At 35.3% G+C, this 14,130-nt stretch overlaps 1 protein-coding gene across 1 annotated transcript in view; it reads right to left on the bottom strand.

The window, feature by feature from the left end:
• LOC113079115 (A disintegrin and metalloproteinase with thrombospondin motifs 3-like) overlaps window positions 1-14,130 on the bottom strand; it is an 89,903-nt gene that overhangs the window by 17,111 nt on the left and 58,662 nt on the right. Inside the window, exons 13-17 of the mRNA XM_026251322.1 lie at window positions 13,256-13,431; window positions 11,705-11,838; window positions 10,314-10,437; window positions 3,393-3,473; window positions 1,633-1,796 (exon numbers count right to left, since the gene is read on the bottom strand). Coding sequence (XP_026107107.1) covers window positions 1,633-1,796; window positions 3,393-3,473; window positions 10,314-10,437; window positions 11,705-11,838; window positions 13,256-13,431 — 679 coding nt within the window. The remainder of the gene's footprint in view (window positions 1-1,632; window positions 1,797-3,392; window positions 3,474-10,313; window positions 10,438-11,704; window positions 11,839-13,255; window positions 13,432-14,130) is intronic.

The following is a 14,130-nucleotide window of genomic DNA, read 5'->3' as shown; positions in this document are numbered from 1 at the left end:
CATAAATATATTTTGTATTACATTACCTTCGCATCAAAAAAAAAAAAAAAAAAAAATGCTAACGCGAGGGTGTATCTACTACAGTCTGACATCATTCTCTCTACTGACTGACGTTATCAGTCTCTCTCTATGTTTCATGAGTACACTATCGTGTGGTTTTTCTTTTGCTGTTTGAGCAAATGAGGATGAAAAATTTATATTTGTGGTAGTCCCCCATTCACTGCTATAGAAGTTTACCAAACTAAGATGGCTTCTGCTGCTGAGAAACCCGGAAATGTGAAAAGGGTCCATGAGACCCCATTAAAGTCATTAAGTCTGAATGGGTCATTAGTGCTTCTTGTTATGTGGCTCTATATGTGGTATACTTGATTATAAATGGTCAATTGCAGCAATCTTATATGAACACCTCTTACAGATGTCAAAGACTGCAAATAGCAGCTTTTTTTTCTTCAGTCAGAAATGTCCAAGAGGGAAGTCTGCTGCTTTGAGTTTGATTGTGATGAACATGGAGGGGAAAATTACAGACATCAGCAGTGACTTTGGTGTATGGTGTATGCTGAGGCATGATGTGAAACACCGTACAGTATCCTGTACTGTTTGCGGGGGAGGTGTAAGGCTCTTTGCATAGCTTCATTTTTATATTTGCCAAGGCAAGTCATGATAACTGAGCCTTGCATTTTCATTAACATACTTATTCAAATGATGGACTGCTCAGCATAATCCAGAATAATTCCATAATTCCTTTTTAGCAATCAAAGAATGAAGACTGAATGTTTTAATACCAAAAGGAGAATGAAAAGCAACTATAGAAAAAAATGTAATAACATAAAGGTTGCTATGGCCAACCAAGCAATTTCCATCCCACTTAGTTCTAACGCAATTAATGTAATCAAAGGGAATATATATGCTGCTGCACAACTGGCCTTTGACAAAGGAGTAAATCTATTTAATTTGATTCATGTTGCACCCTAAATGCATATATATATATAAATGTGAACGGAGGGAAGGTACATCTATTTTTTCAAGGATATCTATAAACAACATCTAATAATATATTTTTTAATAATATTATATTTTCATGTTATGAAGAAAAACAACAAATGGCTTATAATAAAATAACATTATTTAACATTTAACTGTTAGACTAATTTGTCTAAATAGATACTAAAAAGTCAAAAAAAAACCTCCCAATTTAGCAAATCGAGCAAACTAATTAGGAAATCGAGGGAACGCAATATTAATGGTGTGCACATTTTAGTACATTGAGGGAACGAATTAGTAAATCGTGTGCACAATTTAGCCTAATATTTTTTCCTGAATGTCATGTGCGGGGCTCCGTATAAGATTACTTTCTGTACATTTATTAAATCACTAGTGTTAATAATTTAAGTAATTCAATATCAACTTGAAGTGAATATCAGATGACTGCAAAGGTATTTCAAATGTTAAAACGGGAAGTGAGATTCAACATCAAATATCCATTATAAGCTTAAATATAAGCCAATAAATTAAAAATATTGGCCAATAATCAATATGGTGCCTTTATATCAAGGGTTGCTAATACTTAAATATATCACATGATCACATATCTCATTTTAAGGCTACAGTTAGATTAGAGAAAGTTTTATTTACCAGAACAACAATTGCATCATGTAGTGGACCATCAGTGTGAAGAGTCTCGACATCATCTTCAATTAGGTAGTCCCACTCCACTCCCATCTCGATAAAGCACTGAGATATCGCATCTTCTCCCTTGCCATTGAGAATGTAATGCCCTGTTGCCTGGTTCTTGACAGCTGCAATTAGGGATTAATTACAACTCTTCAACAGTTCAGGAATAAGTTAACAGAATGATCTGAATCATCTTGTTCAATTAAGTCATCATATCAGCCACTGAATTAGACAATTAACTTACAAAACAATGAGCGTTTTATTGAGCAGTTTCAATTTCTGAAAGCTTTACTGAATTATTCAGAAACATGATGTATATGCTTACAGTATATGCTGTTTAACAATATGGCAAGTGTATGGAGGAGGACAGTTTGACAATTTGACTGACATATTGACAAAAATAAGTAGTGACACATTCTGGCTCAGAGCATGAGAGAAATTAAGTGGTCATTCGCTTGAATGTAAATGGTGATTACAAGAACAGCTGCGCAGAGTCGCAGATGTCAAGACAATCACCATTTCTGCAAGTCATCAAATGTCACTTGCAATTGTGCAAAAATAGATTAGGTTTCCAGAATACTAATTATGAAGAATATTGTCGCAATTTTTTTTTATAATAATGAACATTAAGTGTTAGGCCAGATTTGATGCATGAAATCAAAGTTGACCTTTGATTTCCTACATGTTTAGCATGATGAGTTTGTGTTTATTGCCAACATATCTACTATATCTTAACCTTAAAAGGCTAATTCACCCAAGAATGAGAATTTCCTCTGTGGTACAAAAAAGAGAGAGAGAGAGAGAGAGAGAGAGAGAGAGAGAGAGAAAACAGTTCTGCATTACAAGCCATATCAGATTCTTATTATGGAACTCACATGTAAAATACATTACTTGAATCTAATTATAGTGTTGCTATGGTGTTTAGACCTGCGAAGGAATCTAATTATTGCAATCAGTTAAGCTAAATATATAGATAACTGCAATTTGCATGAATAAACTATAAAAAAATCCCAAAGGAAAGTATTATTGAAACAGAATTACCTTTGGAAGACCTCTTGAAAGGTTAACCTGGACAGTAAAGTCAGACTGTGAACATATTATCTAACTTATTAAAAAAGGTTAGGTTTAAAAGCTTAACTACAGAGGAGTAATATTCAAACTCCTATATTCACAGAAAAGCACTTATAAAAAGGGGAATATTGTTGGAATAAAAGCATCTGGTTCGATTATGTGCATTAAAAAGTGATCATTTCTGTCTTTACTGAGTTTTCAAAATTAATAGAATGAAGACAATGGTCCAAAAAGGTTCATGTTTTGTTCTACAACATTATGTATGTTTCCTGTTTGAGCTATTTTATGTTGTGGAACAAAATGTGAAACACGATTCATTCCTAAATCAGCTATTCTAAAAATCCACCGTCAATTCCAAAATGAGCCCACGGCTTGAAAAGGCTTTCAGGTTTTAGGACAGTGGTTCACAATGCCACGGACAAATTGTGGTAGACCGCGGTTGTCTCTAAAATCTGTGAGTCTAATTCCGTCTAATGCACTTCCAGTCAAATGCACAAGCTCTTTTATATGAATACATTGATATGATGGTGTGTATTGGGTTGATATGGATTCACTGAGCATAGTTACCCAGAACAGGCACAGAATACATGAGCATGCATTTGATCTTCTTGCTGTTAAGCTTGAGATAGACAAGGACAGATATCACTTACCAAGAATTTGAGGAGAAGCCTCATGTTCTTGTATGATCACATGTCTAGCCCCAGGAGGAATGAGAAACATCTTTAGGTAACCTTTGCAATGGCGAAAAAGGGCAAAGGGAGAGACAGCAGAAGCAATTAGTTAGCTAAGAAGTTCTACTACGGCTTGATCTTTGCAGAGGTGGGCATCACTAGAAGGCATTTCTACAGGAGTACATTACTAAAGCTTTCAGATTTGAACAGTTGGAATACTGTAACTGTCCATCAAGCAGGGTCATGACAAGCCTATGGGACAAACCTCAAATCATGACAGAAGGTTCCTCATCCATTCATTTCATATATTCACACCCATGCGAATAGATGACAAATCCTTCAGAAGCTCCAATAACAATGTCCAGCGAAAAGTGAAGACCATGGACGATTGTTATGTAAAACTAATTGAGAAGGATGCTGAATGGAGGAGCTTTGAGTCAGCAACACATCACACAAGAACACAAAAACACCACTGATGCCTTCTCTACCAATGCCCGTTCCTCCGCAAAGTGTGATACCACTCACCCATCACATTTCTAGAATCCTCTGTTTCATTCAGAAACACATTGCGAGCTCCTTTCGGCAGCATGAAGGCTCCTCTTGTTTTCCCTTTAGGATAAGAAGGGTTCGTTACGTCATTTTGCCCAACACTCATTGTCATTGACATGTTAAATGTCTCTAAGCTAGGCATCTCTAGCAGCATGACGCCTGTCTGAGACACACGTGTGATGTGAAATGGTGGCCAGGAGTCGAATCGTTACAATGTAGGATCGAGCCACTTAAGGTAACGTCTGCTGGGACGCTTTATCATCGATTAATGTGGACAGGAAGACATCGGCAGAAAATAAGCAGGAATAGAAAATGGGTTGTGAAAGGGAGATTAAAGAAGATGGACAGGAATACTGTGGGATGGTGGTGGGGAAGGAACACTGTGTGTGTGTGAGGGAGAGAGACAAAGAGAGCATATTTATTTACTAATCCTATGAGATTTATGCTATGTATGCTATTGCTTTCATGCTATTTCCATATTTTTATTTATTTATTATATTAAAATGAAATATGGCCATTTTTTGACGAAGCTCTTCAGGACCTTTTTATTTAGAGAGATAGGTGACCAAAAATGAAAATCAATTAATGTCATTCCAAACCTTTTTGGAATCAAAAAAGGGAGACATTCTGAAGAATGCAACAGACATATGCAAGCAGGTTTGGAATGACTTGAAGGTGTGTAAATTATTTACATTTTTAGATTAACTTCGGTTTGTTGTAAGGATTGTTTTCATTGGGCATTTAATCAAGCTGAGTTTGTACCACACATCAATTTTATGCCAAACCTTTAAGGAAGATTCTGAGTTAAATTTAACTTGATCTTATCTGTGGAATGCTGTCTGTCACAAGAGAAAATAATTATAATCTGTTCCTTTTTTTTAATACAAAAACAAAGGAAAACACTTGCACAGTAATGTACTTACATTTAAAATCTATAATGTGCAACACCACAAAAAATATTTAAAATCTAAAATATTATATCATTAAAATTAAAGTCACAGAATATATATACTGTATAATAGCATGAAACTACTATCATAGAACTTTTTCTGTGCTTCAAAGGTTGGAACAGTCAAATTTCACATCTACACAACAATATTAGTTCAAGGAAGAAACTGACCATAAAACGTGGTTATACATGGAATAAATTTCACACAGGAATTGTGTTGATAATGCAGAATCAAAGGTTGCCACCTCAAAAGGATGATTTAAACAGAACAATTTTAATGAATAATTCAAGTGCTTCAAGAAAAGTATGACCTTCGCATTTCTGCTTCTAAGCTATTCAATACCTTTACCCCTTGGGCAACCATTGTAAGTGCATTACTGCAAATTAGATTTTCCTTGAGTTTTCTAATCAAAGCCAGGGAATCAAAGTTATTTTCTGTTGTAACCATTAGCATTCTTCAAATGCTTCATTTAGATAAACTGCTGAATATTGCTTAAAAGCTACAAGCTAGAGTCAATGCAAAACACAGCAGTACTACAGCAGAGAAGTGTAGAATTAGACAATATAAGATACTTGCAGGTTGTGTTTTCCAACACAGGGATTTCTTTTTGGGATCTCTTGCTTAACTTTTTTCCTGTTAAAAAAGTGATTGATTGAAAAACAAGGTAGAGTTAGAGAAAGGTCAAAATGCTGATTTAGTTCATGCAAACAACGTGTTAAATGTAGTAATGATATTAAGAAAGTACAGTGTAAGGAATTGTCATTAAAATTTGTGATATAAAGCATCACAAATTGTGTACAATCATCCATTATGACATACCGTATGACAAAGTCAGGAAGTAAACATCATGCAATTTCTGGTTAGAGCCAGAATGAAACATTCATTCATTGTCACAAGCAAATATAACACGTGACACCATGCTAATTAAAAGGTTTGCACATTATTTATAACACACGTGGAATCACATCTGAAAAGCCAGACTTATTATTATGTACATCAACTCAATTATGCCACATGCCATGTCTTTCAAATGCAACAAAACCAACACTGACACACAAACACAAATCCTTATTCCTAGACACAATTGTCCTGCCATCTGTGCAAGTGCTGTGCTTCATTATGCATTAGCATTAGTGTGTGTTAATGTAATTGTACAGGCTTGTATGCCACCTTGTTAATAAACAGCAGGCCATATGGACATATTTTGAGGATCTGTTGTGACTGTATGTCTATGTAACAGTCAAATTAGGCAGTTCTGTAAATAACTGCAATGAAACAATGATACTTTATCCTAAGATCATGATTTGCATATTTATGCTACAATTATTTGATTCCTCAGTGGCGTTATGTCTTTTTGGGTTCAGAAGAGGCATAGCATAGTATAGTTCCCAACAAAAACAGCTACTGTATATGCTGCTCTTCCAGGGCCATTATAAACATGTCAGCCCTATGCCCTTTGTGCATTGGGTTCCTCTCTAAACATGAGTCTATACACCATTAAGTTAAACGAATAGGATTAATAGAGGGAAATTATTCCCTTTAATATATTTTCCATTTGGTTCTATTCTTACTGTATATGCTATTAAAACTACTACATGGATCATCAGCTAATTTAAAAAGGAAAAAATTGGGGACAAAATAGCAAGAGGACTCATGGGATACATATAAAAAATAATAATAAAATAAAAATCTAACTATAAAAGCCACCAGTGGCCCAAACATTCTGAACAAATGGGGAAGTGTTTAACTTTTCTAGTGACTGATCAGGCCAATACACAACCATTGCTTTAAGACAAGATATCTTTATCAACATACATGCAAGTTGGAAGAACAAGCAAGAAAATGTTGATATGCATTGTGACAATATTGTGACAGGTTTTGTGCGGTTTCATGCAGGTATAAAGAAACAATTTCAGGAGTACTATAATTGTGCTGCAGGGATGGGCAGAGAAGCCATTATCAGTAAAAAAGTAATAATCTTTAAGAAAAAAAGCCAGTACAGTCATATAACTCATTACACAGCTTCTGTTATGATTGCTAATGTTATTTGACAAGAAAGCATTTTAAAATCTTACATGTTAAGTATCTTAAATCAATTAAAATATACACAACAATCATTCTGGAAACAAGATGAACACTTTAACGCATATTTTCTATTTATACTGAAATCCTCTGGTTTAATTTGACAGTAAATCAGGTTGATAATTGGGCTGCAAGACGAGTTGCATATAAGTTGCATATAAGAATAAGCTGAAAAGAGAGAGAGAGAGAGAGAGAGAGAGAGAAGTGGTGTGATATGAGAGATGTGAAAGAAGCGCTGGCCTCAAATACACAGATGAGCAGTGTTATTCGCCGTTGCTAATGACGATGGTTGTTATCGGGCAATAACACACCATGGAATGCCGTGACTGGCCAATCAGAATTTATTCTTCCAGAGAGTCATGTATTAAATGTCTTTACTGTCACTTTTGCTCAATTTAATACATCCTCACAGAATAAATGCATTCCTTGTATATATTGATTTATTATTCTTTTTATTACTATATTTACGTCATTAAAGTGAGAATCAAAGAACAAGTGTGTCTGCAAGTTTGAATTGGTCATCTGAATGCATGATCAAATTATGATTCTACAGTCCCTGCAGACAAGGAAATATTTGTGACTGGAATTTGTGGCGCTTTAATTGAATACCTGTTTCCAGACACAGTGACAATGTGCCTAAACATCCTGAAATTATAATACTATAATTACAAATGTATTTTGAAAATGCTATCACAGTGGGGGAATCTATTTTTAGGCTAAATGCGGTCTGGTGCAAACCTCAAGCTCCCACTAAGGGCTACACAACTAGCAAATATAATAAAACAAATAAACTGATGGTTGCTTAAGGAAACCAATTAGATGAAAACCATGCTTTCATCCCTGACTGCTGTTTGCTGAATAATAATGAAATCTATTGTGATTCCCTGGGTACAAAATGTCCTTTTTATTATGTTGTTTACTTCATATTGAATTTACTGCCAATGGTTCTTGCTTCTATGTCATTGTCACAAAGCGTCAATGACAGAGATCAGCTGATCTGCACTTAGCATGATAGGGTGAATGCCTGAATAATGGAAACCAGAACATATAATAGGAGTGAGAACAAAACCTAGATCCTCTCCTGCATGTCTTTGAAAACTCAGGAACAGAATTTAAAGAGAGACTATACGCAGTGTGTATGCAAAGTAGAAAGTCAAGATGGAACGGTAATGTGAGTCCTGAGGTAACTTTTGGAGTTCCTAAACACAATAAAATATATTTATTGTCTCTGTGCTTACAGGTGATCCTCCCTCGTCAAGTATCCCAGTGGTTCTTTGCTTGCCATTTCAATACATCAGTTTTGTGAAAACTGCATTTAATAGAATGTATATATTTGGCTTTCAGAATATAAGGGAAGTTGTGGCCTAGTGGTTAGAGAGTTTGACTCCTAACCCTAAGGTTGTGTGTTCGAGTCTCGGGCCAGCAATACCACGCCTGAGGTGCCCTTGAGCAAGGCACCGAACCCCCAACTGCTCCCTGGGCGACGCAGCATAAATGCTCTGGCTGTGTGTGTTCACAGTGTGTGTGTGTGTGTGTTCACTGCTGTGCGTGTGTGCACTTTGGATGGGTTAAATGCAGAGCACGAATTCTGAGTATGGGTCACAATACTTGGCTGTGAGTCACTATAATCATATTGATTATGAACAGATCCTGTGCTATCTATGAAACATAATGGGCCCTACAATACACCCGGCGCAAGGCGCAGCGCAAGTGTGTTTGCTAGTTTCAGTCCGGAAGAAACTAATCAGAAAATATTTTGGATTTACATTTATATTTATTGCTCACCACTTATGATTGGATCTCCAATATGGATGTTAACAACAGACTAGTCTCGTGTAGCCAGACCTTCAGACTGACAGCAGAGGGAAGTTGTAAACACGACTGCTTTCTTCTAACATGAGGGGGTATCGATTCCATGCGGAACGTTAGCCAGCTTCATTCATACTTATTCAGGTTAGCAATGAATATATGCTATAAATGGAATATGCTACCTGCTAAGCTAAACAAAAGTACATTTATGACATCAGCTTTTCCATTTGTTAAGGTTCTTTACAACAGAAGTGAAGTATAGTGACAAATGATTGGAGTTCTCCAGATGTACGCAAAAACTCTAATTTGGCTGAATAGACTAAATGTAGATTGAGTGGGTATAATGGACATTTGAGTGTGGTAATTTATGTATAATATACAAAGGACAAGAATTGTACAGATGTTCTTTATTTGTGAATGTGTTTATCAAATAAATCTCTAAAACAGCTCCTTCAATCTGTGGTGTCAGAGTAGGAGTATCATGATAAAAATCAAAGTTCTAAATACAGAATCTGTATTTAACTGGTAGAAGATGTAGAGCAACGGGCCTAAAATATAGGACAAGTAGGGGCCTTGAGAGCCGCATGTAAAATGACACAACCCAATGTGTCGTACTACACTCAAAATTTCCTGAATGAACCACAACAATGAGAGACAGAGTAATAAATAAATTTAAAAACAAAGTGTGTGTGTCTCTCTGAAACATAAATGTATTATTAATATGATACAACCTCATATACTGTGACTTCCTTAAATACAGTACTATTACATTTTAAATCTCTCAATATCTATTATGAATGTGACTGAATTCCAGCTACATGTTCCTTTGATCTCTGTTGCTGTAAAACTTCTCTGATCTCAATCCCTGCAAATAAATGCACCAAGTATTTCCCGGATCAAATCCAAACCCTATCCTTAAGGATTTCATCACCTTTCCCAATCCTAACCTAATTTCATCTCCATTCTCTTTTTTTTAGCAAACTGCTTTTTTAGTTCTTCTAGCCATAATGCTAACTTTTGCCTGTGTACTATTTCATGCGATTAAGAAAATACATACATACCCACATAAAGTCTATGAAATATGCCAAAAGTCCTTTCATTTACATATAAGTTCATACAGTGTTGGACACAGTTTACAACTTTTAAATACATTTTGAAACAAAAGAGGTTTAAGGTATGAGTACTTAAAGTAGACTTGTGCTAACAAATAATTAAAGCATTTTTCACGTCTCCTAGAATACTAAAATAATAATGCTTATTAATAAATAACACATCCATAAAACTCTTAAAGACACCTGGAGTTTCTGAGATGCCATATCTAATATAATAAATCGTATATAAATAATAAATGTGTGAACATTTCAGCATTATCACTTTGCTCATTATTTCCCCCAAAGTAAAGTGAACTCCAGAAGTGTCCTGAGCCTAGAAGACTCTAAAACCTAATGACAGGTCTGCAGTATAGAATGAAGAACTGTCTGATGGACCAGGAAAGAGGAAAGTATCTTACCGGCTTTCTTGGGCACACGAGTGAAGGTTCCTTTCACAGTTCGGCAATGGGAGTTGTCACCCCCACACACACCACACTTATCCTCCACCTTACTGGAGCCAATTTCCCTGTCACAGCCCACTTTCTGAAGGTAAGGGAGAAAGGGAGAGGGGGGAAGGGGAATATGCAAGACACACTGAGAAAAGAGCCAAGAAGTACCATCAAAAATACTTCAAGCGTTCATCTTTGAATATGTCTGCATCTGATATTATGAAACTATAGCTAATTTTAATAGTTTTTGAAGTATCTCCCATGTTGCTATTTTGGCCACTGAAGCATTATCCATAAAAAGTGTCACCAAGAAGCAATTGTTTTTCTTTTTATTTAAATGTACAAAATGACATTTACAAATATGAGACACAATGCAGCAGTTTGCTAAACAAAACTTTTAATAGAAAGATAATAGATATTTGAAAATGAATCCTAAAGCATCGGTACACTAGCTGACACACTATCAATCATTTCCTCCCCAAAGCTAATCACTATTCATTGTCCATCCTATCTACAAAAATCAATGTACTTCTATCAGCCTCATCCAGAGAGATCCATTCTTCAAACAACAGTCAGTGTGAAGTGGCACTCATCCTGTACACAGTACTTTGTCAGATGCAGTTGCTCAGCGACAATCCACAGAGGCAACTCACAAATGTATAACCGAAAATAACAAGGATGTACAGTGTGACAGATTTGCCTGAACTTGCAATTAAAATTAAAATATTTTGACTTATTTTTGCCTCTTCAGAAGTGTGTGAACATTTCTAAAATGGTCTTGCTTGGATTTTTGTGAACACACAGTGAGTACAGTGAGTCAGATGTGTACTTTAAGGTCAGACTAGGTAATGCCCCTCTACACTGCATGCTGGTGTATTTTACAGCACAATTAGGCACAAAACTAAGCCTATCAGTACGCAGGGAAGATATTTTGTTTGCCCTGGGAGCATCTACTAAGTGCATCTGTCTAAGAAATGAATTCCTAAAAGCAAAGCCATAGCAACCAGATAAACTGACACTGATAAACCAACATTCAGAATTCAGACAAATCTGGAAATAATTTCTGTGCTGGTGGGGAAAATGGCCAGCCAATGGACTTAAAGATAAATATGTGTTGATGTGTATTTACTTTCATGGCAGCAGATCTTTCAAAGATATTTTTGTTTTAATCAGGTGATTATGAGAATGTGAAGTTTTGTTGCACATCATTCTATTATTGAGTTCTTAATGAGAAAAATCCTAGTCATGCTAATATTAGTTTGTGCTAATACATTTTTATCAGTTCTACAGTAATATATGGAAAGGGAAGCATACAACTCACAAATATTACCTGAAATACATTATGAAATTCGAATGCTTACCAAACAATCTCCACGCACACAGATGCTATACGGGTCTTTGTAAGAGCACCTTGTCCCATCATGCACCAGCTGTTTCATGTAAGCCACGTCACCTGTTTCTTTTGACTGGCAATAAAGATGACATCTTTTGTTGGCTGAAAATATAGAAAGACATGAAGAAATATTATTTAATAAGAAGCACCACAAATTACAGCTGGACTCAGTTACAGTATGTGCCTTTTTTCTCCAGTAGCTTTATTCAAAGTGAGTTAGTGATAACATTCAACCAATAAAACTGGTATATAAACAAGCAGTAACACTTTAGATTAGGAAACACTATTCACTACTAACTATATGCTTATTAACATGCATATTACTAGCATATTAACGCTTTATTCTGCATGACCATATTCTAGATCCTTTAACCCTACTCCACACCCAAACTACATAACACATAACTACTATGACAAACTTACTAGTCTATCAATATGCAATTTATTGGAGTTTATTGAGGGGAAAACTCTTAGTTAATATGTGCTCAGCAATCTAAAGGGTCATAAACCAAAAAATAGCACTATAATATAATACTCAAGTAAATTTAAAATTAATGTGCTTTTTTAGGACTTAATCTCTAAGTTTTGAACTAATTAATTATTCATATGCATTAAAAATGACTTTAATGTAACCTTTGCAACACAGTTCTAACATCTGCCACCCGATTAAACTCTTGAACTTATTATAATAACTTTAAATGGTTTATATTACCATTAGAATAACTCCATAAAATGTTTAGCATATGCTAATTAGATTTCACATTGCAGCTACAGGAGTTGCTTCTCATGGGATCAAAGTAAAGAGAAAAATAGCACAAATGTTTAAAAGGAGAGTTTATGCAAAAATCTAAATTCTGGCATTATTTACACACCCTTATATTTATCCAGACCTTTTATGTTCCAGAGAAGAAAAATGAATACAATTTTGAAATGAAATGAGGGAGAATAAATGATGAAAGAACTTTCAGCACATAGCAATGGAATGCATTAAAATTAACATATAATGTGTGAATATTAACGTGCTAATATAGACTACATTAGGAGACCTTGTGGAAGTGTTTGATCAATTAACTTAATAAACACTTATGAAGCATACCTTCATACCCATTTTTATTCTGCGATAACAACCAGCTGGATGTACATTATCTCGCTTATAACAGGGCTACTTGCCACATAAGTATATAATTAGATACAAAATATTGATTTGCGTTGAAATATTTGAACGCAAAGCTTCTGTGAACACTGCAGTTGCGAGCAAGTGGCAAATTCAAACTAGATGGGATACGGTGCAGTCAAACCACTTATTACACAACATTTCATCACATAAATAATTAAGGTAATAAAACATTTTTAAGATGAAAATGTTTTGAAACCTTACCAGTTTGTTAGTTATCTCATAATCCATTACAGCGTACAAAACAATCGTAGCAAAATGGCAAACACAACAACCTAGGAACTATCTGTTACAATATAAACATATTTCCTCAAATTACAATGCCTTAAAATCTGACAAACTCACCATCTGGGTGTTCGTAGGGAAGCCAGTGGTGTTTGGCATTCTGGTATTCAAAGCGGGAATTACGAAGTTGACATTGCTGAGCTCTGAAGTCCTCAAAGTGTTTGGGGCAATCATCTATGTTACACAGCTGGTACTCATAGTTGACCCCTGGACAGTCCTGACCTCCATTAGATGGACTGAGAGTTCAAACAAACATCCACAAATTACTTTAAACATTCAAGTCTGTGGTTTAAAAAACAGACAATAATCAAGGTTAATCAAAATAAGGTTCAAATGAATCACTTCAATTACCAAGTCCTGCATAAACAGATATTAGGAACACATCTATGCCTTCTTTCATCCAATAAAATAGATCTGGATTCAGACCATCTAATCAATGTTTGGATGGAATGCTAAACAATGCAAAAAATATGTATTACATTTTATAAACTTTTAAAGCACTGCAGTTTTCATCAATGAGCCTTATTTTGATCTTTTTTCAATCTTGTATATTCTCTATAAGTGTGAGCAGCTGCACAACTCAAATGCTGTTTAACGGGTCCTTAACAAACACTCCTCACAACTAGCACACTAATGCACTGGTATATATAAAAACGCTAAATTCCTAGCTCTCTTGCTTCCTTCATTTTCAAAGCATGCATGCTTATTAAGAAGCAACCACTCATTTGCTCAGCACAACAAAGAAATAAAATAAAAACACTGTCCTCCTCGAAAAGACAGTTACACTTAAGATGGCAAAGATGGTAGCTACTCCAATTAAAAACACCCTGTGCAGATGTTTCTCAATAAAAGATATCTATGGATGTATACAGGTAATCAGATGAGTTCATTCCTTTAATGAATACTCTCTCATTACGAGAAAAATGAGCAGGCCC

This window comes from Carassius auratus, chromosome 5, assembly GCF_003368295.1.
Source record: "Carassius auratus strain Wakin chromosome 5, ASM336829v1, whole genome shotgun sequence".
Classification (NCBI taxonomy): domain Eukaryota; kingdom Metazoa; phylum Chordata; class Actinopteri; order Cypriniformes; family Cyprinidae; genus Carassius; species Carassius auratus.
Note: the sequence above shows the minus strand (reverse complement) of the source record. Positions and strands in the feature narration are given on the sequence as shown.